General features: G+C 54.0%; 1 protein-coding gene across 4 annotated transcripts in view; it reads left to right on the top strand.

Moving 5' to 3' along the window:
* Nucleotides 1-21,126, top strand: part of RAB11FIP4 (RAB11 family interacting protein 4) — a 116,237-nt gene that overhangs the window by 78,330 nt on the left and 16,781 nt on the right. For 2 of the 4 annotated variants that reach the window (XM_055318602.1, XM_055318612.1), the window contains one exon: nt 20,815-21,035. In XM_055318602.1, coding sequence (XP_055174577.1) covers nt 20,815-21,035 — 221 coding nt within the window. Of the gene's footprint in view, nt 1-15,498; nt 15,524-20,017; nt 20,043-20,814; nt 21,036-21,126 lie in introns of those variants that run through there. The other 2 variants (XM_055318628.1, XM_055318622.1) reach the window with 2 other exon arrangements.

The following is a 21,126-nucleotide window of genomic DNA, read 5'->3' as shown; positions in this document are numbered from 1 at the left end:
CTCGGGCACCGGCACCCGCGTCGCCCAGCTGCCTGCGCTGGCTCCGCCGGGCCCTGGAGGGGGCTGTGCGCGGGCGAAGTTTTCCGTAGCGCTGGCGGCTGCGCCGAGCCTGTTGCCGGGTTCCCTCGCCTCCCTGAGGGGCTTTGCGGGGCGAGCAGGGCAGCCGGCCTCGTTCGAGCTCTGGGGACGTCGCCCAGGCCCAGGCCGGAGGTGTGTGGGACTGCCAGCTCTTTGCCCTCCGGCGCAGAGCCTGCGGGCCGTCCGGCGAGTCGCTGCTGTCGCCACGGCCGCTTCTCCGCGGGCGCCTGGCGTCCCTGAGGTCTCGGTGGAGCAGCCCCGGAGAACCGACCGTGCCTGTGCTAGGGGAACCGGGTCTGGACGTGGCCCGGCGCGCTGCGCCTTCTCACCCGTGCACACCCTCCAGGGGACCTCTTTCGCCATCGATCCCACTCCCCACCTCTGCTTTCCCACGGATCACTCTCCCTGAGAGACAAGCCGGCGTTCCTTGCCTTATCGACAGGCCACCTCCTTGTCAAAGGGCTGTGCGGGGGCTGGGTTCCTGGACCCAGCCTACCCTTTTTGCCTTGGCAAACCTCTGGGCTGGTTTCTGATGGTCCACCAAACCCTGTCCTCCCTAATCCTGTGGGTTCCAAGGAAAGGGGTGGGACATCCCTGGGTCCTTCCCCTGGTGAAATGTGGCTGCCAGGCTAGAGAAAAGGGGATCTCAAAGGAGGGAAGGTTACCAACTGTGTGTAGATCAGACCTTTGCTTTAAGGGCTCTCTGCCTCCCTCCCTGTAACTGTCCAACTCCGCCTCGGTGGAGTCCTTGGGTCCCTGCCATTGACTGGGGTCTTGCCACCTGCCAGGCACGAGCTTACTAAGATAGTCTGGCCCAAACCCTGCTGAGCTGGCAATCCTGAAATGCTGCTTACATGCCCAGGTGCTAGTATACAGGGGCACTGCCCTGCCCCTAAAGTGTTTGCAGGCTGTAAGGAGACTAAAAACCTGGGTTACATTGTACCCTGCCCAGCTCCCCTGTACCCCCAGGCACATTAATCCCCCTGAGAGATCCCTGGGACTTCAGTGGAGGGATGTGGCCTGGAGGAAGGAGGGAAGCCAGGGAAGAACTTGGACTTGTAGCAGCCATCACAGCTTGGGGAATGCCTGCTGGGGAACAGCTTTGTCATTTGGGGGACCCCAGGCTTTGGTGGAGGGGGTGGGGCACATGACTAAAGCCAGCAGAGAGATAAGACCGTGCCTTGGGAGGGACTTGACTGGCCTGACCAGGTGAGCAGGCAGGAGGTGTGACCTTTGCCCCAAGGAAGACCAGTGGGAGAGACTACCTAGAGCCTGTCCGTAAAAAGGCCCTGTCATCAAGTAAGGAAAGAAAAAAAAAAACAAAATCAGGAGGCTGGGAACACCTTGCCTTGGGGAGGCTCTGGGCTGCAGCATAAGAACTTTCTGGTGGATATCCCACTGGCCCCCATACTTGCCCATCCTTCCTGCTCTTCAGAGCACTGTGCCCCTCCCTCTCTCCCTCAGCACACTAGCCCCTTCGTGGACTACTAGCCCCCTTTCCTCCTGGTGGGACAAACTGTTTCCACATCTAGGGCTTTCTATGGAGCCCTCCTGGCTCTCACCTTCTTGCATTCTCCCCCTCCCCCTCCTGGTGGCTAGAAACTGCCTTTCCTAAGGGCTGGCTGTCCCCTCTTTTGAGGTGGCCTTTTATGCCAAGGGATGTTTCACAACTGGTCTTGCTCACAGTTCTACTTCAGTTTATATATTTGAGCTGTGGGTCAGGAGGAGGTAGAGGTGGAAAGAGTGGAAAAGGCTCCCAATAAAATATCAGTTGAGTGATTCCTGAAGACAGACCTCTCAGGACCTCGGATGGAGGAGGGACAGCCTGGGCACAGGGTGCCCACTCTCTGGCTCTGTTCTCTGTCTCCTGGCACAGGGCTCGTTGCATTTTGAAAAGGAGGCAACTTTTTCTGATCTGCCTACTGCCTGGTGCTGGCAGTGGGGCACAGTGCCTTGGCTTTGCCGGGCATGTAGAATCCCTGGGGTTGTGCTCTTTTTTCCTCTGGGTCTGCTCTGTTAGCTCTTGACTCAGGAACAGGGCATTGATGGTATCAAATCACTGGCTTTCCAAGGAGGAGGACTGCCTGGGTCTTCCCCCTGCCTGGTCTTCCAGCTGCATTAGGTAGTCCTGCCCCACGGTCAGCTGGGCACGACAAGATGAGCACGTTGATTTGGCGGCCCACCTTGCGTCTCACTGGATGCTGTGTGCTCACCTCCCAGATGTGGTATGGCAAGGTCCTCCCTCAGATGGCATTCCGGGGAGTAAGTAGACCTTTCCCCATTTCTGTTTGCCCAGCCCCCACCCAGTACATGGCCCAGAACTGGCAGTTCCACCCTCAAATACTTGGAGCATCTGATTGGTGCTAGATTCCGTTCCGGGCTGTGGCAGCAAACAGTAGCAATGGCCCCTGCCTTCATGGAGCTCGCGTGATTGATGGCCAGCAGGCAGGGAGGATGTGTGGTGCTCCAAGCAGCAGGAGGGCAAGCAGGGCAGTGGGTGTTGTGGACTTAAACAGAGTGGGCAGGGAAGTCCTCGCTGAGAAGGTGATGCCTTGAAAAAAGAGGTTCAGGCAGAGGGAGCAGCCACTGCAAAGGCCCTGTGGTCGGACTGATGAGCTGTGTCCACTGAAGTGCAGGGAGGCTGCTGGGGTCGGAGAGGGAGCCAGGCAGGGTCCAGGGTCATGCTCAGAGAGATTGGGGGTGTCCGGTGCTGCCGAGTGAGCGCCCTGACCCCAGGAGAACAGGAGGAGATGAAGAGCACACAGTTGAGATTAGGAGTCCACAGACACAAAACGCATTTCATTGCCCTGTCCTCTGCAAACCCTTGCTGTTGAGAGTTTGGGCAGAGGCATTTCTTGAGAAGAAGTGTCTGCGCGTGGTCATGGCTGCTGTGGACTTTCCTGCTCTCAGCCTGGGTCAGGTCGCATTAAGCCTGTCCCCGTGAGTGTGGAAACCACTCTTGCCGGTGTTATTTCCAGCACGCAGATCAGTCCCAGCAGAATCCGCCTGGGCCGTCTCCCTGTCCCCACCTGTCCGCACCAGCAGGGGCGCAACAGGTCCAGTATTCGGGACCCAGACTCTGGCTGGGCCCCCCATCATCATCTCCTTCTTGGACTCCCAGCCTCCCTGAGCCCCACGGCTGCTCAAGCCTTCTTTTTGTTTCCACTTCTGTGCCCTGGTCTCCTGAGAAGCTTAGCAGAGGCACGCATCCACCTGGGCAGCAGCTTCGGGTCTGAGAGATAGAGAATGTGTGTGTGTGTGTCTGCAGGGAGAAAGGGGACAACCAGAAATGTGTGCATCCTTGGGCGTTTGCCTGGAGGTCCAGAGCTGTGTGTCTGTGTGACCTCTGGCTTCGGCCCCATCTGGCAGGCTGGTACTAGTAATGCCAACGTTTCCAATCCTGCTTCTTGACTTCTTTCAAGAAATGGGAAATTTTCTGACTATTCGTCATATTCTCAATTGATTTAAACTGTTTTATCTTCCCAGACAAGTAGGTTCTTTCCAGCAATGTAAACATGATTCAAATGAAAACAAAGCTCTGTGGCTTATTGATAGCTGTGGCCCTGCTTTTGGGAGCCTTTCTTCCTTAAGGGACCAGAAAGAGGAAGGCCTGCACAGAACTCGAGTGTGGGAGAGTGGGTGGGAGCTCCTGCTCTCTTGAGTCATCTGCTATCACAGCAAGCCTCACAGTGTTGAAAGGGGATCCTGTGCTTCCAGTAGCCAGTGTGGTCTGCAGCCAACTCGGGGTATGGGGTCGGCAGGGGGTGGCAGGTGGCAGAGTCCACTCTTCTCACCAGACATCGGCCTCCCTCTTCAGAGAGGAGAGACAATAGGAATAGGTGTCTCCTTCCTGCTCCCTGGTTTTCCTGGGAGAAGTACCCGCCTCAAAACCCAGGTGCCTCCATCCCGTGCTCAGCTATCCAAGGCCTCTTTTCTTCAAGTAGTAAAAAACGTTTTGGAGTCTAGACCCTGGCCCCGCCACTTGCTCATTCTGGGACGTCAGGCAAGCCACCTCAGCTTTCTTTCTATCTATCTTTCTTTCTTTTTTAAAAATTTTATTTATTTATTCATGAGGGACACAGAGACAGAGAGAGAGGCAGAGACATGGGGAAGAGGGAGAAGCAAGCTCCACGCAGGGACTCGACCCCAGGTCTCCAGGATCACACCCTGGGCTGAAGGCGGTGCTAAACCACTGCTAAACCGGAGCCGCCCACCCTAGCTTTCTGAGCCTCTGTGGGGTAAGGCTGAGCATAAAATGAGCCCCTTCCACCTGCTGAGCCCAGGGAGGCTTCTGACATGTGCTCAGTTGCCGCCTGCTGGATGGTTAGACAGCCAGGGAGGCAGGATAGTGTGGTGGCCAGGAGGCTGGGCTCCTGAGTCAGGTGGCCCGTGTTCAAATTCTGCCTTGGCCAGTGGCTACTTGTGGAATCTTAGGCTATTTACCCTCTCTGCCTCACATTCCTCGGAGGTAAAACAAGGAGGATGCTTGTCCCTCCCTCTGAAGGTGGTTCTGTGGAGCACCATGTAAATGTATGAAAAGCACTTCAAACTCTGCCTGGCATATGAGTGAGCTGATATTTTTAGTTCCTGCAAGCTTCTAGTGGTTTGATTCTTGCTACTGATAACCTTAGCACTTAACAAAATTTCTTGCAGGAAGGATGTCTGAGCAGAAGCAGGAAAGTGGTAGAGGAGAAGCTCGACTACCTGAGGGCCTTTACAGGAAGAGCAAAACTCCCACTTCCTCAGCTTCTGTGTTTTTTAAATAAACCAACTCAGCCTCTGCAGATGCAGAATGTGGAGCTGGAGCAAAATGACTGGCGCCCAGAGTGGCAATCTGGGAATGAGATGCAAACATAGTCTGAGGTGACAGGTGGCTCCCTGGGGCTTGGTGTGGGGCCGCCCCTGATCCTTCCTTCCTACCCTGCCAAAGGGAAGGGGCTGCACCTCTGCCCACCCTCCCTTCGCCTGCAGCCAGGGCCTGTCTACCTGTGCCAGCCGGAGATCCAGCTCAGAGCAGTGTGCCTGTCTGCCACTGCCAGCCTGCAGGGTCTGCCTTCTTAAAGCACCGCGACTCTGGCTGCCTGCAGGGTCCCAGGAGATCGGGGACCATGTTGCGTGACTGCCTTCGGCAGTGTTCCCAGGAATGAGCCTACCTGTTCATTTAACTTGGCAGCTCAGAGGTCTGTGGCTTCCCGGAGGCAAAGCTGGCCCAGCCGGCTGGCAGGTGGGTGGTGGTCAGGACAGCCTCTGCTGCTGATACTAAGTAACCCTTGGATTGAAAGCCTCCTGGTGAGCTGAGGTTCTTGTTGACAGGCTGGTCTGGCCAGCACATTTTTGTGTGATTATCTGCAAGATTGCTTTGGTTATTAGCAAAGAAGGATCTTGCAGCAGCCAGGTGTGCGTGTGTGTGTGCATGTGCGTGCATCGAATTGTCATCTACCCTCCAAGTCCCACACACAGTCCAAGGCACTGGGACTGAATCCTCACTCCTCACTTACACTCATGCTGTATTTTATAGATTCTAAGACTTTTTTTTTCACGTTTTAACATCTCAAATTGGAATGTGTTGTACATTCACTGGTGTGCTTTAATTTAATCGGCAGTGCCGTTTCTTTCTTGGTGTACTTGGAATAACAGTGCATCTTAAAATCAAAGGCTTCTTGGATTTAATGAAACACTGAAACTAGGTAACCTCTAGAGAACTTGTGTAATTTGTCCAGTTTCTTCAAGGGAGGGAGCAGAGCCACCTTGCAGTGGTGGGAGGATTAGGTGAGGGAACGCTCACTGTGATGTGATTCAAGGGAATGAGGTTGGACACTAGGCTGACCTGGGCTCCTATTCGGGCTTTACTGCACATGAGCTGTGTGACCTTGGGCAAGTAGAGCAACCTCTCTGAGCCCCACATTCTTCCTTTGCCAGACGCAGATCCTTGTTCCACTGTTGTCACGACCGTGTGTGAGCATCTCTCCCTGTCTCTCTCTTGCTGGGTCTCATCTAAGCTCACACTGCTCCATTCCTGCTGGACTAAGAGGGATAGTGAGGGCAAAGGGCGGGTTACTGGCCTTCCCCAGGTAGCAGAGGGACAGGCATAGTATTTATTGGGGTTTCTTGACTCCGTTTCTAATCCTTAAACATCATTGTTTCCTTCCTGCCTGCCTGCCCTCCTCCTCCCAGTGTGCCCGAGTTTTTATTTTCACATGTGTTTCCTTTTAGCAATTCTCCTTCCAATCTCTCTCCTCTCCCTTTCTGTAAAATGCCCCCCACTCTTCTCCTGTGCAGCCTCTTTGAAGCTCCTCATGGTGGGCAAAGGGAGGGAGCTCTGCCTCGTGGCCAGGGTGGCACAGGCCCTAGGAGCCACTGCTGACAGTAGTCTGTGGTCTAGGGTGCTGTGGTCCCTACACCCTTCAGCTTAAGCCCACGTTCTGGTGCCACCAGCCTTGCTGACTCCTGTGCCTGTGGCCTCTGGGGCACAACCCTGCCTGTTGGACACCACCGTCACCAAGAGTGTTCAGTCCTTTCTGTACCCTTTTTGCTCCATTAAAATCAGACCTGTTCACATCCCAGCCCTGCTGGCTCTGTGACTTTTTGCAGGTTACTTAACCTCTCTGAGCCTGAGTTTTCTTCTCTGAATGGTGGTTGATGCACAAAAATACCTGGCTCGTGCTGGGTGCTTCATAGATGTTTTCTTCTCTGGACCACCTCAGATGTTTAAGAGTACTTTGTTTCTTTAGGGCCCTGGGAGTAAATGCTCCAAGTAGATACCCTGAGACAGATGGAGGAGCTCAGGGCAGAGAACTGCAGCAGTGAAGGCACAGGGACCTGTGTGAGCAGGAGGTGTTGGGCAGCACGGCTAGCCTTGGGGAGGGAATCAGGTGAGCTGTTAGGACCTCTGCACCTGGGGGTGTGTGTGTGAGGTTGACAACGTGGACCACTCACAAAGAGAGCAGTGGGATGGGTTTCAGGTGCTGGATGACAGCCACATGGGGCTGAGAGCAGCTGAGAGCAGGCCAGTGAGATGCTGGCTGGCTGGAGGGAGGCTCTCAGCGCAGGGGGTTCTTGTGAGAGGTCCCTCTGTCTCTCCCACTCTTGAGCTCCGGATGAAAGCAGTAGCACAGCTTCCAGTTTCGTTGATGGTGTCAGGTTTCCCAGCCCCCTCCTTGATGAGGTGTATTTGGGCTCTGGCACAAGGGTGGACCTCTGTCTTTTTTCATGTGGCAAGGGGTATGACAAATTAGCCAGCTCTGAGAGAAACAGGGCTGGGGTTGGGGCACGATTTGCTTGGGAAGAGCCTGTACTGGCTGGTGTGGTGACCCCTCTGGGCTCCCCCAGGAAGCCGGGCCACCACACAGCTCCTTACTAGGGACAGGAGACCCTGTGGGTTAGTTGTGCCAAGGCTGGGTGGGAAATTCCACCCCCCCCCGCCCCGCTAATCCCTCTCCCCTTAAAGTGGTCTCTCGGGGGTGGGGAAGTGAGGAGAAGACGCCTCACCCAGTGTCCCAGGGAGAGCATCCCTGGAGCAGAGAAGGGGCTCACAGCGCTTGTGCCTGGAGATGGCTGTGGGATTCTCGGAACTCAATTCTGGCCTGAGGGAGGAATGTATGGAGGGGAAGGATTGGCCTCCCAGATACAGTGACTTTCTGGGGCTTTTCTAGGGACAGGCCTGTGTGGCACGGGGAGACATTGTGTCCAGATGTAAGGAGCAGTGTGTGCCAAAGCGTGGGGCTGTTTGTGTTGAACAAGAGCTTGGGGTACAAGGGACAGGGAGTGGCGGTACCCTGTCCCGAGGCTGAGAGCAGCTGGGCGGGGCTTATGTGTGCTGGTCTGAGGCAGGGCCTGGTTCTGTAGCCACAGGGGAGCCCATGGGCTCGCTGACAGGGGCCTTCGGCAGCCTTGTATGCCCCCTGGGCACCTCCTCCCTCTGAGCCCCAAGCTAGGGAGTGGGGTCAGACCCAGAGCTCTTACCTGTTCCTCCCAGAGTAGAGCCTGGGAAGGGACCTGGGCCGGCTCCCCCTCCCCTGCTCAGGGCCCCTGAGCAGTGCCCTGGCCAGCCATGCTCCAGCGAGCTCCTGGGTGAGACGGCAGCCCCGGGATACCCAGCCTGAGCAGCTGGGCCTGGCAGAGGCGGAAGGACAGAAGGAAGTTGCTGAACGGAGCCTGCTGGGCTGGGGCTCTGGGACGATGGGAGGTGCCCGAAGGTGGGGGGGTGCTGTGGGGCAGGGGAGCAGAGGAGCTGCCTTCTCAGTGGCGCTGCTTGGCCTTCCAATCCCGAGGGTTTCTGTGCAGAGAAGCGGGGAGGTGGGCAGCTGTCCCCAGTTGGCCGGCTCCATGCAGGTGCGGCCTCCCCCGGGGAAGCTCGCCCCCCTCACCTGCAGGGGCCCCACCTGCCTGGTGGGCCCCCGGAGCGGCGGAGCAGGCCAGGGCCACCGCCGGCTGTGCTGCTCCTCTGCATGCCCTCCCTGGCGTGCTGGGAAAACACAGAGCCCCCAGAGCCAGCCCCGCAAACTCTTGACTGTGTGAGTAATTAAGCCCTCTCTTCAAACAGCCACATCTTTAAAAGCTGTAATTTGTAGCCCAAAATAGCCGCCTGTTCAGAAAGCCAGGAGAGGCCTTGTTGTGTGCCCCTAGCAGCCTGTGGCCTGCTAATTCGCCTTTGACATTTGCATTGCCTGACACCTGGCTGTGGTTTTCTGAGCCACGGACCCCACGGCGGGCGGGAACTGTAGCTTTCCGGCGTGTACTTGGGAAAGTTTTTGAGAATTTCAACAGGGTGTTTGACGTCGGGAGTTCCTGGTTCGGGTTCATGTGGCTCTACCTTTTTGTGTGACCACAGGGCGGTAGAGAAAAATCTCATCGTGACTTTGGGGCAAGGTGGATTCAACTCTCCGGACACCGGGTCCTTACCTGTCAGGAGGCAGTATTTACTTGCAGGGATTTGGGGGAAGAAAATGAGACCACCTTGGTAAAGCAGACATGGGCCCTGGGGGAGGTGCTGTCCTGTGTCACCTTCCCCCCCGCCCCTGCTTCTTGATGTAGACAGGTCTTGTGGATTTGGATAGGTGCTTTGTGGAAGCGACTGGGCTCACAGGAAACACCTCCCTTGACTTACAGCTTCTCCATCAGCTGACATGCCTGGAATTCTTGGGGCTGGCTGCTGGGCTCGGCTTCCAGATGTGGAAGCAATTTAAGTTCTGTTTTCCTAATCTCCAACGGTTTGCTTCTGAAGTCCACATTCTCACTTGAAAATCAAGCCTGTTGGCTCTTTCTGGGGGCAGGGGTTAGGGTAGATGGCCTCCTTGGATCCTTTCTGTTCAGGACGTCGGTTCACTGGGGCACTCAAACCCAGGACCCGGGGCTTTGTTAGAATGGTCATAACTCGTCAAGGGCTTGGTCCCTACAGGAGCAGAAGTTCACCCTGGGGCCACCTCCCCTGCGGTTTTCCCTTGGTCACTCAGCCAGATTCAGCTTCAGTGTCTGCCTGACCCTGGACAGCCAGCCTTGAAGGGGATGGGATGGGGGGGCTCCAGTTCTAGCCATGTCTGAGGGAGGCTGGTGTCTCAGCCGAGTGAGGTGCCCACGTGTCCCAGGAGTGGTAAGGGCCCTCCTTCCCAAACTGACCACAGCGAAGGGAAGAAATATGCACTGGATTTCAAGGAACCAGAAATACTGTCTGGCATGGAGAAACTGGTAATATCCTGCTCAATTACTGAGTGCTCCTGGCCACAGAGGTGGCCTGCCCCATGGGCCTGTGGTTCCAGGGCTAACTACTGATCTCTTCTCTTGTAAAGCATTCACTCTTTAGGTAAACTAACTTTTACATTTGTATTATAACTACACTAAGTACAGTGCTGGGCAAACAAAAATTGCCTTTGCAGTTTTAAATGCCTCTGGCTGAACTGCACATATGCTTTCCTTTAAAGTTAAAATATACCTGTACTATTGAGAGAATACAAGAAATAGAAATAATCTACTTAGATTTATATACATAGTGTTTAGGAAACATCATCCTGATAATTATAGATGCACCAAGCTTCAGCTTCAGCAAAATAGTCTCCAGAAATAGCAGTATCTCAAAATGGTTATGAGAGAGAAGATACCATTTCTTTTGAGGAGAGACAAAAACAAACCCCAAGTCTCTTGATGAGATTCTAAGGTTCAGTAGTTCTCTCTGGAGGTTGAGTTGAATTGACCAGAAGGAATTTGCCTTTATTATCAGGATGGGAAGGTGGGTGACAAAGCCAGGTGGGGCCTAAGGTACTCCACACAGGCTTCTGAGTGGGGGAAGGAGAGGGTGGTAGTTGACGAGGGCTGCCAAAACAGCTAGTACCACAGACAAGCAGGCTTGAACAACTGGAATTAATTTTCTCAAAATTCTGGAGGCTTAAACACTCAAGATCAGGATGTCAACAGAGTTGGTTTCTTCTGAGGCCTCTCTCCTTGGCTTGCAATTGGCTGTCTTCTCCCTGTGTCTTCACATGGTCTGTGTGTGTTTCCGCCTGGGTATGTCCTAATCTACTCCTCATAGGATACCAGTCAGATTGAGATAGGGCCCACCATGACGACCTCATTTTAATGTAGTTGACTTTTTTTAAAAAAAAATATTATCTTTTGGGATCCCTGGGTGGCGCAGCGGTTTGGCGCCTGCCTTTGGCCCAGGGCGCGATCCTGGAGACCCGGGATCGAATCCCATATCGGGCTCCCGGTGCATGGAGCCTGCTTCTCACTCTGCCTGTGTCTCTGCCTCTCTCTCTCTCTCTCTGTGACTATCATAAAATAAAAAAATAAAAAAAATTAAAAAAAATATTATCTTTTAAAGATTTTATTTATTTATTCATGAGAGACACAGGCAAAGGGAGAAGCAGGCTCCATGCAGGGAGCCCGATGCAGAACTCGATCCCTGGTCTCCAGGATCACACCCTGAGCTGAAGGCAGTGCCAAAACTGCTGAGCCACCCGGGGTGCCCTGTAGTTGCCTTTTTAAAGACCCTGTCTCTAAATACAGTCAAACTCCAAGGTACTGAGGTTGGAACTTCGACATATGAATTTAGGGGGTGACAGGACCCAGGTCAGCCCATAACAGAAAGTTTTCTGGAACCATCCTCCAAGGGGTGGAGAAAGAGGAGTATGAGCAGAGCCTGGCATCCAGGGAGAGCCCTGAGTGGAGGGGATAGGAGCCAGCTCTGCCTGCAAGCAAAGGCCCAGTGTTGATGATAGGCCCATTGGGGTAGCTCTTGGCCAAGTGCTATATTCAGAAAAGGTTCCAATGTTCTGACTCGTGGTTCACCTTCTAGAGCCTGAACTACCATGGCTGTCTGATCTGATCCTTTGGAACCAAGGCTGCTCCTCATTGAACTTGTGGGGTTTTGACCCATGGAGTCATGTGGGCCCACCAGGCTCCCTGTTTCTGCTTCTTCGGCCTCTGGGATATAGCATCCTTTAAGGAAGGCTTCGCTTTTGCACATTCCTTTTAAATGGAGCTAAACTTGTCAGAGATTTTACACTTTTCCTTAACCAGTTCAGCAAGTTTGGGGCAAGCATCTTTCATGTTTTATGTATATATCTTTCTGCTAACATGCTGAAAAAAAAATAAGACTTGTAAAAACCAACTATGGGAAGCTATTGAGGGCAGGGCCACCAAAGCTGCGTGACTCCCCGAGGTTTTCCTGAAGCACTGCTTTACGGGGGGTTCCCAGCCCCCATGGTTCCAGAGCCCACCATCTAGCCCCTTCAGTGAACAGGACTCCATCAGCCACATGAGAGGACCCCCACAGTGTTTCATGTGGAACCCAAACCAGCCTCTGCAACTAGGATAGTCCATCGTGGAGCTGGCTGGGGAGGAAGACAGCCCCAGCAAGGATTTGCACACCCACAATTGCTCTCCAGTGCCACTACCATATTTGCTTTATCTCTGTAGCTTCTATCCCCCAAAACCATTTAAAAGAAAATTAGACATTATCAAAACTAACAGTTATTTTCCTTATAACTGTTAGCAAGCATAATTCCCTAATATTATCCAATATCTAGCCCATATTCTAGCTTCCACTGGGACCTCAATAGGTCTTTTTAGCTAGGTGGTGGTTTGCTTGTTTGTTTGAACTGGGATCTAACCAAGGTTAACATTTGGCTTTGGCGTTTCTTGATTAATCTAAAAGGGTTCTCACAGTGTGGTCCTGGGACCGTTGGCATCACCCAAGAACGTGTTAGAAATGCACCTTTAAAACAAAAAACCAGGGCAGCCTGGGTGGCTCAGCGGTTTAGCGCCACCTTCGGCCCAGGGCGTGATCCTGGAGTCCTAGGATCGAGTCCCATGTTGGGCTCCTTGCATGGAGCCTGCTTCTCCCTCTGCCTGTGTCTTTGCCTGCCTCTCTCATTCCCTCTCTCTCTTTCTCTGTCTCTGTCTCTCATGAATGAATAAAATCTTAAAACAAAACAAAAAACCAACCTATTTCAACCTATAGAAAGGAACCCCAGACCTACTGACTCAGAAGCTCTGATTCCATCTGAGCTCACAGTTCCCGTACAATTCTGATGTATGTTAAAGTCTCAGAACCACTGGTCTAGGAAGATCCTTTTCTCTCTTCTTTATGAACTTCCCTTTTTGAGAAGCTCAGGCAGTGGTCTTGTAGAAGTCCCCACATACCCTCTGCCTGGTGATTTCTCTGTGGTGGTCGGTAACTCATTCCTCCTTCTTCCATGTTCCTGGGGGTGGGGTAGAGGTTAGATCTTAAGGCATGATTAGAATTGAGTATTCGGTTAAGATGACATGACGGGTGAGGCTGTGTCCTTCATCTTGAGTCCGGTCAGGAGGCCAGTGTCCAAATGTTCCCAATTAGCAATTCTGGGCTTGATCACTGATTATAAAGCGACAATAGCCGATTTTTCTCCACGATGGAGATTTTGAGGGGTGGAGGGTGTTTGGAGGGTGGAGGGTGGTTCTTTGGTACTGTGCCAGCATCCAGTTCCTCATCAACCTTCGCTCTGGTGGTTTTATTCTACATGTGGTTACACTGTGCTATTTGTGTCTGGTCTCATTTGTGTGGTTCATACCTCCCATCTCCCTTCTAATTCTTTTGTCTGCTCTATCAGTTATCAAGAGATGAGTTAAATTCTCCAACTTTAGGCATTCATTTATTTATTTGGGCACAGTAAGCTCTGTGCCCAACATGGGGCTTGAACTCCTGACCCTGAGATCAAGAGTCACATGCTCTACCCACTGAGCCAGCTGGGTGCCCTGTCATTCCTTTACTTTTGGCCTGTCTTCTAATGTTTAAACTATGTTGCTTGTAAATGGCACATAGTTGTTGTTTCTATCTAGTCTGATGGGGTTTGTTTTTTAATAGTAAAGTTTATTTCATTTTCTTTTTTTTTTTTTTAAGATTTCATTATTTATTTGAGAGAAAGAGTGAGTGAGAAAGAGACAGAGAGTATGAGTGAGTGTGCAAGCCACGGAAGATGCAGAGGGAGAGAGAGCCTGATGCAGGCTTGATCCCGAGACCCTGTGATTGTGACCTGAGCTGAAGGCAGATGCTTAATCAACTGAGCTACTCAGGGATACTGGGTTTATTGCATTTTCATTTAATGCATTGCTACTATGGTTGAGTTATGATCTTTGGCCTTTTTTTTCTCCTTTTTTCATGTTTCCTTTTGGATGACTTAAGCATTTTTTATTCCATTTCTTTCTCCATTAGAATGTCAATAATTCATTTTTAAGTGCTGACTTTTGACATGCTTCAACGTGTTATTGGAATGGAAGTGGCATAGTGGGAAGAGGGGCTTGGAGGGTCTCCCGGTGCAGCGCCTGACCCCACTGTGATGGGCATTTCCAATGGGGTCCAGGATCTGGCCCAAAGCCTAATGGGCTTGAAAGCCAGATCTTGTTGGCCCTTCCCTCATCCTGGGGCTTGAGTGCCACCCATTCCCACAGATTATCCCTAGATGGACACGAAGAGCCAGAAGGCCAGCTGATCCATTTATCGTGAGAAGTGTGCTCTGGCAGTGAGTTTGGGCAGCCCGCCTTTCCCTGACGCCTGCACGTTCCTGGAAGTTTGCTGTGATCAGAAGGGTAGTGGGTGAACATGGACAAGGGGAGCTGGTTAGATCTGAATGGACATTGAATGATCTCCATCTCTGATGCCAGCTAAGTTGGACCCCACGGCCTTTGGGGCAGGCCTGACATGCAGATCAAGCAGACCAGACACCTCTGGCCAGTGCCTGGGTGGACACCACCAGGGTCTGCTTCAGACTCTTCTCTTCAGCCCCTTCCTGGGGAAACACTAGCCTCCTTAATACTCAGTCCCTCTGCTCTGCCACCCTGCTGGAAATTTGCTGCCAGGGGGCTATCGGACATCCTCATGTCTGAGTTTTTCTGGGAGCTACATCAAGCCCTCTCTTTGTCTTGCACTCCTGTGACACTACCTTAACAGTAGCGTCTGTTGGGAGTCGGGGGAGGGGTGAGGAGTGTGAGATTGGGGAGAGAGACAGCTCAAGAGTTGCAATTAAAAACATAAAAAAAAAAAACATCAAAAAGGGGGCGCCTGGGTGGCTCAGTGGTTGAGTGTCTGCCTTTGGTTCAGGTCATGATCTTATGGGATCAGAGCCCCAGGCTCTCTGCTCAGCAGAGAGTTTGCCTCTCCCTCTGCCCCTCCCCCCGCTCCTTCAAATCACTCTTTCTCTCTCAAATAAATAAAATCTTTAAAAATAAATAAAATTTAAAAATAAAAACATCAAAAAGAAGAGCATGTGGGCTTCCCCGCCACTTCCACAGTGGTGGCGCTTGCACTAGCAGGGCCTCCTTATCTGAGTGCCTTTGCTCTTTGCAAATGGCATGGGAGTCCTTGAGAAACACCAGCGTTACTTTCTCTTTCTCTTCTGTTCAGTGCCAGCCTGAGGGGCCCATCCAGGACTAAATTACGTCTGCCCGAGGGCCTCCCTTCTCCCGTCTGTAAAACTGGGTGACTAAGTACTTCCCTGCAGGGGCCAGGGAAGGAAGTTCACTACAGAGCTCCCAGCCACTCTCTGATCTTGCCCCTGGGGATGAGAACACAGCAGTCTGTTCTGTCTTCTTGAATCGGCCTCCTCAGTCAGAGTGGGATGCTTGGGCTTTCATCTTACTGTAAGCCGTCCATCCCCAGGGCTGGCCAGGACAGGAGATAAATGAACTCTGATGGCTTGGTGACCTGGTGCTCCTGTGTCTACCCTTGACCCTGTTGGGGATGAGCTGGGGCCTTGTATCTGAGCCATGGTTACTTTCTGTTCAGAAGTCGAGGCTTAGGCACCAGCCTCCTTGTGTGGAAACTTACTTCCCCCTTTCTTCCCACCCTCACCCCTTGACTGGCATCTGAGGAACCCTTTGTTGAACCAGAACCCTATCAGCCACCGATGAGCACCGACCTCCTGCCTGCAGAGCAAGGCCTGGCTTCGGTGCAGGAGTCGGCCGCCACAAACAGGAGGTGGGTACAGCCTGGATTGCTTACTGATCTCCGCTGCTGCCGTGCCTGGATGGGTGCCGGAGCTGCAGTGGCGGGTAGGGGGATCCCAGCCCCAGGTAAGCCCATCCTCTCTCTCTGGACCTGGGGGCACTGGCATCCACAAGTCAGCTCCTTAGTCTTCTGCTACCCGTGGGGAAAACCCAGCAAGGCCTTGAGCAGGCCTGTTGTCACTGTTCCTGAGCAGAGAGCTGGCTGGGCTTATGATGAGGGATTTCATCCCCAGCCCCGCCACACACCCCTCTCACCCCCTAGCCTGCTCAGCCTCACCCAAACAGCATCCTGGCTTCTCTCCTGCCCCAGACTTGGTGTGTGCCCACCCCCCACCCCTCCCATCCAGTACCTTTCCTGCAGTGGGGTTCCACGTGTGCCTGCTGGTGCCTGGCTGCGAGGGAAGCTGGGATGTGCCCGTTCAAGCTATTTTTACCCAGCCCTGTCCCCACAGAGCTGTTCTTTGGCTCTGAGTTACCGCCTGGGAAGTGGAGCCACTGCCAGGCCTGGGGGTGGATGAGCTAGAGCCTCAGAGCCTGCTGGACTCCCTTGCCCAGGCAGTATCTCATCCTAACACTTATTGGATGGCCCTGGTGGGGAGAAAAGAGGCACCTGTATCTCTGGAACTTGCAAACTTCAGGCTTCCAGAAGCTCAACCCAGCCAACCTCCACCTGATGTGTCACTGGGGGTCAAAGGGATAGGGTCCAAGGGCCTGGATAGAGGCCACTGGGCCTGGAGACACCCCTGGTTGTCTTCTCTCAACAGTGAAGACAATAATAGCTCAGATTTATTGACCATTTTCTGTGTGTGCTTAGAATGTGTACGAACTTGTTTCCTGATGACATTTAACTCCCTTCTGCAGATGGGGAAACTGAGGCATGGGGGATCCAGTAAACCTAAGGTTGCAAAGCTGAGTGGTGGAGCTGGGATTTGAACCCAGTCAGTCCATCTCCAGAGCTTGCTTTCAACCCAGCTCTGCCCCGCCTCCTCTCTGCCATGTTCCCAGCATCTGTGAGGTGTGAGGCCCTGTTCTATGTAGGTTCTCTGTGGCAGTCTTGCCAGTGGGTATTTCCATCCCTGTTTTTAGATGAGGCCTAGAGGTTGAACAACTCCTCCAGGGTTGCATGGTGGCCTGTGAGCAAGCCAGATGGGCACCTGGGCCTCAGGGTTGCCACAGTGAGTTCCTCCCAGCTCCCCGTTCTGCAGGGTAGTTTGCTTCCACAGATACCTGCCAATCACCTGCCATATGCTCCCCACAGTGCCAACTGTTGGGGTTTCAGATGCAGACATCTCCAGGGTTACCCCTTTAGGCCCCTCCTCCTCCCCCTCCTCCTCCTCCTCCTCCTCCTCCTCCTCCTCCTCCTCCTCCTTCTTCTTCTTCTTCTTCTTCTTCTTCTTCTTCTTCTAAGATTTTATTTATTTATTTATTTGAGAAACAGAGAAAGAGGCAGAGACATAGGCAAAGGGAGAAGCAGGCTCCTCAAGGGGAGCCCAGTGCAGGACTTCATCCCTGGACCCGGGATCACGCCCTGAACCAGAGGCAGATGCTCAACCACTGAGCCACCCAGGCGCCCCTAGGGTATTCCTTCTCTCAGGGAATGTGCAAGTGGGGTGCCTTGGAGTCCGTGCTCTCGCTGCCATGAAAATGAAATAGGTGGTATGTGTGACTTGGAGGTGGCATCCCACTAGGGCCAGGTGATGGGGAGGACCAAATAAAGTTGTGTCTGAACCCTGCGACACCCCCTCTGGGCATGTGGACAGAGGGACATGGTTGGCCCCTCTGATGCTGGGATGCCCTCTCCCACCATGGGTATTTCTTTTTTTTTTTAACCAGCTTTTGAATTCAGCCTGTGCCAGCTTCCTACAGAGGAAGGGTGACTGTGGAGCCTGCTGGTGGGTAAAGGCGCTCTCACTTGGAGAGGTGCTCCCACAGGCAGGCTGTGTGCCTCTGGGCTCCCTCTTCTAGCCAGGGGCAGCTGCATCCAGTCCAGCTGGAGACAGGGTAGGGGTGAGGAGAGGGGACACTGGTGATACAGGCCTGCCCTGCCAGAGTAGCTGGATAGGGCCTATTTTCTCAGCCTCAGCCCTCAATCTCTCTAGAAAACCTTCGTCTTGGATACTTCCCCAGGCCCAGCCTCTTGAGGAGGGCATACTTCCTAGTCTCCAAACCAATGAGTAGTAGCCTTCTAGCACCTTCCAGCAGCTGCCGTGCTTTGCCTCCCTTCCTGAGGTGTTTGGGATCAGAGCAGGCCATCCTCACTTCCAACAGCACCCCTCCCAGGCCTGGTGCTACGCCCTTCCCTTTACCAGAGAGCCCAGAGGAATGGAGCAGGGATAGCAGGGCCACTTGTCTCCAGGACAAATGCCAAACCAGTACTGTCCCAGGCCAACCAGGGCATATAGTTACTTACAGCTGTTTTGATATTATTTGAATTTAGGGGGAAACTACTAAAAATGGTTTTGAAGTTATAAAAATTTTAACTTGCTTTGGGCAAACAACAGTGTATTGAATGGAAAGGTGTTAATGTGGGAAGGCAGCTGATCTTAAGAGAAAAGGCTGTATATGTTGAGAGTGTGTGTGTGTGTGTGTGTGTGTGTGTGTGTGTGTGTGTGTGTGTAGCAAGGGGGCGGTGCAGTCCAGAGCCTGGCTCTACGTGTGCGCAGGGCGCTGGGTAGCAGGGAAGTTCCAGGCCAGTCCCTGCCCACCCTGAGCCCCATCTTCCCCACATGTCAGACTAGGACTGTGACTCCATCGCTGCCCCGTACACGTCCTCTGGCTCTCCCGGGGCTGGTGTCAGAGCTGGATGGGGATATGTGTGGGAGACAGACCGGCTGCTGTGTCAATCATGAAGGACCAGGCACATGTGGACTCTGCTCAGTCAGAGTCATGGCTGAGCCAGGCCATTCTTTCCTTTTGGTCCAGCTGTCAGAAGTGGGTATGTTGCTCTGGGGCATCAGGTGAGATGGGGTCGTGGTCCCCACCTGCATATAGTGAGTTGGGTGTCTCTGGGCATCATGCCCGGCAAAAACTGGGCCTCTATGTCTCAGTCTCCAAGGAGACAAACATGAATCAGACAGAGCCCAGGCCGGACACCCGGGGAGCATGGCTACTGGTCGCTCCTTGGTGCCCTGCTTGCCTCCTGCAAACTTGTAGGTGGGGGTGGGCAGCAGCCTCCTCAGGACCCCGTGCTGGCCAAGCTTTGAGGAGAGCGTAGGAACTGGTGGCTCACGGTCCAGTCCCACCCTGCCACCAACTCCCGTGTAGCCCCAGACAAGTCACCTCACCTACAGGGTGCGGGGGTAGGGGGAAGGAGACCCAACTGATGGGGCTTTGAGAACCGGAAGTGGCCAAGGACTCCTATAAGCCACAAGGCAGGCATTCCTAGCAAGTGCTAGCCCTGCCCTTGTGGCTGAGAAGGCAAAAAGCTTGCAGAGGGAGGAACAGAGCACATGCGTTGCCCGGCCAGGAGCCCTGCTCTCCTGGGCGGGCTGTCTCCCTCCTGCCTGGTTTCTCCAGGGTCTGCGCACTGGCCCAGGCAGCTTCCCGGCACGGGTGGGAAGCGGGCAGCAGGGACAGAAGGCCCAGGCTTCATACTTCCTAATATGTTCCTGTGATGCGCAATCTCGTTGTCACCATGAGATTGAAAATCCCATGAAGTGTGGGTCGCATCACTGATAAATGGAACCAAGCAGGGGGCGGGTGGAGGTAGGTGGCCCTCCGCCTGCTGGCCAGACTTCTGGCGGGCTACTTTCTGAGCCTCGATTCCCTTGTTCATTAACTGGGGAGAAGGATCGCTGTTCTGAAGCTGTCGTAAGCCTGGAGAAGATTCTGCACGGACTCTCAGCTCTGTCTCCAGAACTTGGCGGCTGCTCCGTTAACGTTGGTTTTGCGTTGTTTCCCCTGGGCTGCAGCTTCGGGCTTGCAGAGGAAGAGCTTGCTCAGGGTGCAGGGTCCTGTGAGGTTGGGAGCCATGTGGGGCGGATGAGTGGCCTCGAGGTGGAAAGCGCTGTGCGAACACTGGGAGTGGTTTTAATTACACGGCCCCTGGGCCTCCACAGTCGGGGCGCCTGGCTGCCTGGTGCCGACTTGCCAATCCATCCAGTGCTCGGCCGAGTCATGGTACACAGGCAGGAGCCAAGCCCACTAACTGCCAGGAAGTCTTGGTGGGGAGGGAGCCCCAGGAGGGCTGCTTGCCCCCCACCAGCAGCGGGGACTGCACCCTTCCAGGTGGGCCCAGCCACGCCTGTCGCTGACCACCTTCCCTGGATGTCCCTGGTCCTGTCCTTGTCTGAGGTGCCTGGAGGCTCTTCACAGGCTTTGTTCTGTTGCCCGTCTTGCAGTTCTGGGGCTGCAGGAACCCCCTGTCGTGGAAGGCTCTACTAGCCCTCGCCTGGGAGCACCCAAAGAGCCTGGGGAAAGGCTTCTCATCTTGGACAGGTGCAGGTGGAAGCCCCAAGAAGTGGTTTGTCAGGAGCTGCCTCTCAGACGAGGTAAACTCTGAACAAGGCCAGAGCCCTTAACCTGTCAGGTGGTCTCAGCAAAAAGGCCAAGCAAACATTTGTCCCGAACTGACATTGTGGTGGGCCATGTGCTGGGCTCTGGGGACCCACCCCAAGCTCAGAATCGAAGGACCTCGTGTCTTCCTCTCCAGCATGGCTGTGAGGGGCACAGCAGACTGTCCCTCCCGGGCTGGCACCGTGTCTTGTGGCCAGGATTGATTGGTTGAGGTCCTCCCCGGAGACTCGGTGATCCTGTTAGTCCATCGTCCCTCTCAACTTACCGAGGAGGGAACTGCGGTTCACAGAGGTTATTTGACATGCCTCGAATCACGGAGGGAGATTCTGTGCTATGGGATATCCCCATACCCTGCTGCATCCAGCTCTGCTCTGTCGGGGTCGTCATTCCTGGTGGCCATCTGTTACGGCTCTGCCCTTAGCTCAGTCACGGAGCCATTCGGCTGCCTGTGCAGACTGTGACGCGGACCCTGACCAGCTGTCCAGGTGCCTTGAGTGACATAGCTGGCCTGCCTGTGGCCCTTCTCCATGGATGGCTGTCCCAGGGTTCTGGCTCTGTGGGGCTCTCATGAGACAGTCATTGTGAGAGATCCAAGACAGGTCACCTGCCAGGTATTGTTACCCTCAAGGTCCTGGGGTCTGGGTTCCCCTGCTCCCCAATCCCTGCTGACATCCTTGAAGTCTGATGAGATGTGCTAAACCCTGGGGACCCAGCCCCACTCATGGGGTGCCTCTCTGTCTTTCCCAGGGCAGCGAGGTGCCAGGACCTACCTTCGCTGATGGCGAGCTCCTCCCCAGGGGCCCCGGCTTCTTCCCCGAGGACGAGGAGGAGGCTATGACACTAGCCCCCGCTGAAGGCCCCCCAGAGTCAGACACGGACAGCCCGATGGAGAGCACCCAGAGCCTGGAGGGGTCGCTTGCCGAAGAGAAGGATGGAGGGCTCGGGGGCCTGTTCCTGCCAGAAGACAAGTGAGTTAAAACTAGTCTGGAGCGCCACATATCAGAAAGTGGTGGTCATGGCCACCCCAGAGATTTGGAGAGGGTGGGAGAGGGGGTCTAG

This window comes from Nyctereutes procyonoides, unplaced genomic scaffold (genome assembly GCF_905146905.1).
Source record: "Nyctereutes procyonoides isolate TBG_1078 unplaced genomic scaffold, NYPRO_anot_genome, whole genome shotgun sequence".
NCBI lineage: Eukaryota > Metazoa > Chordata > Mammalia > Carnivora > Canidae > Nyctereutes > Nyctereutes procyonoides.
This window is presented reverse-complemented; position numbering and strand designations above follow the sequence as displayed.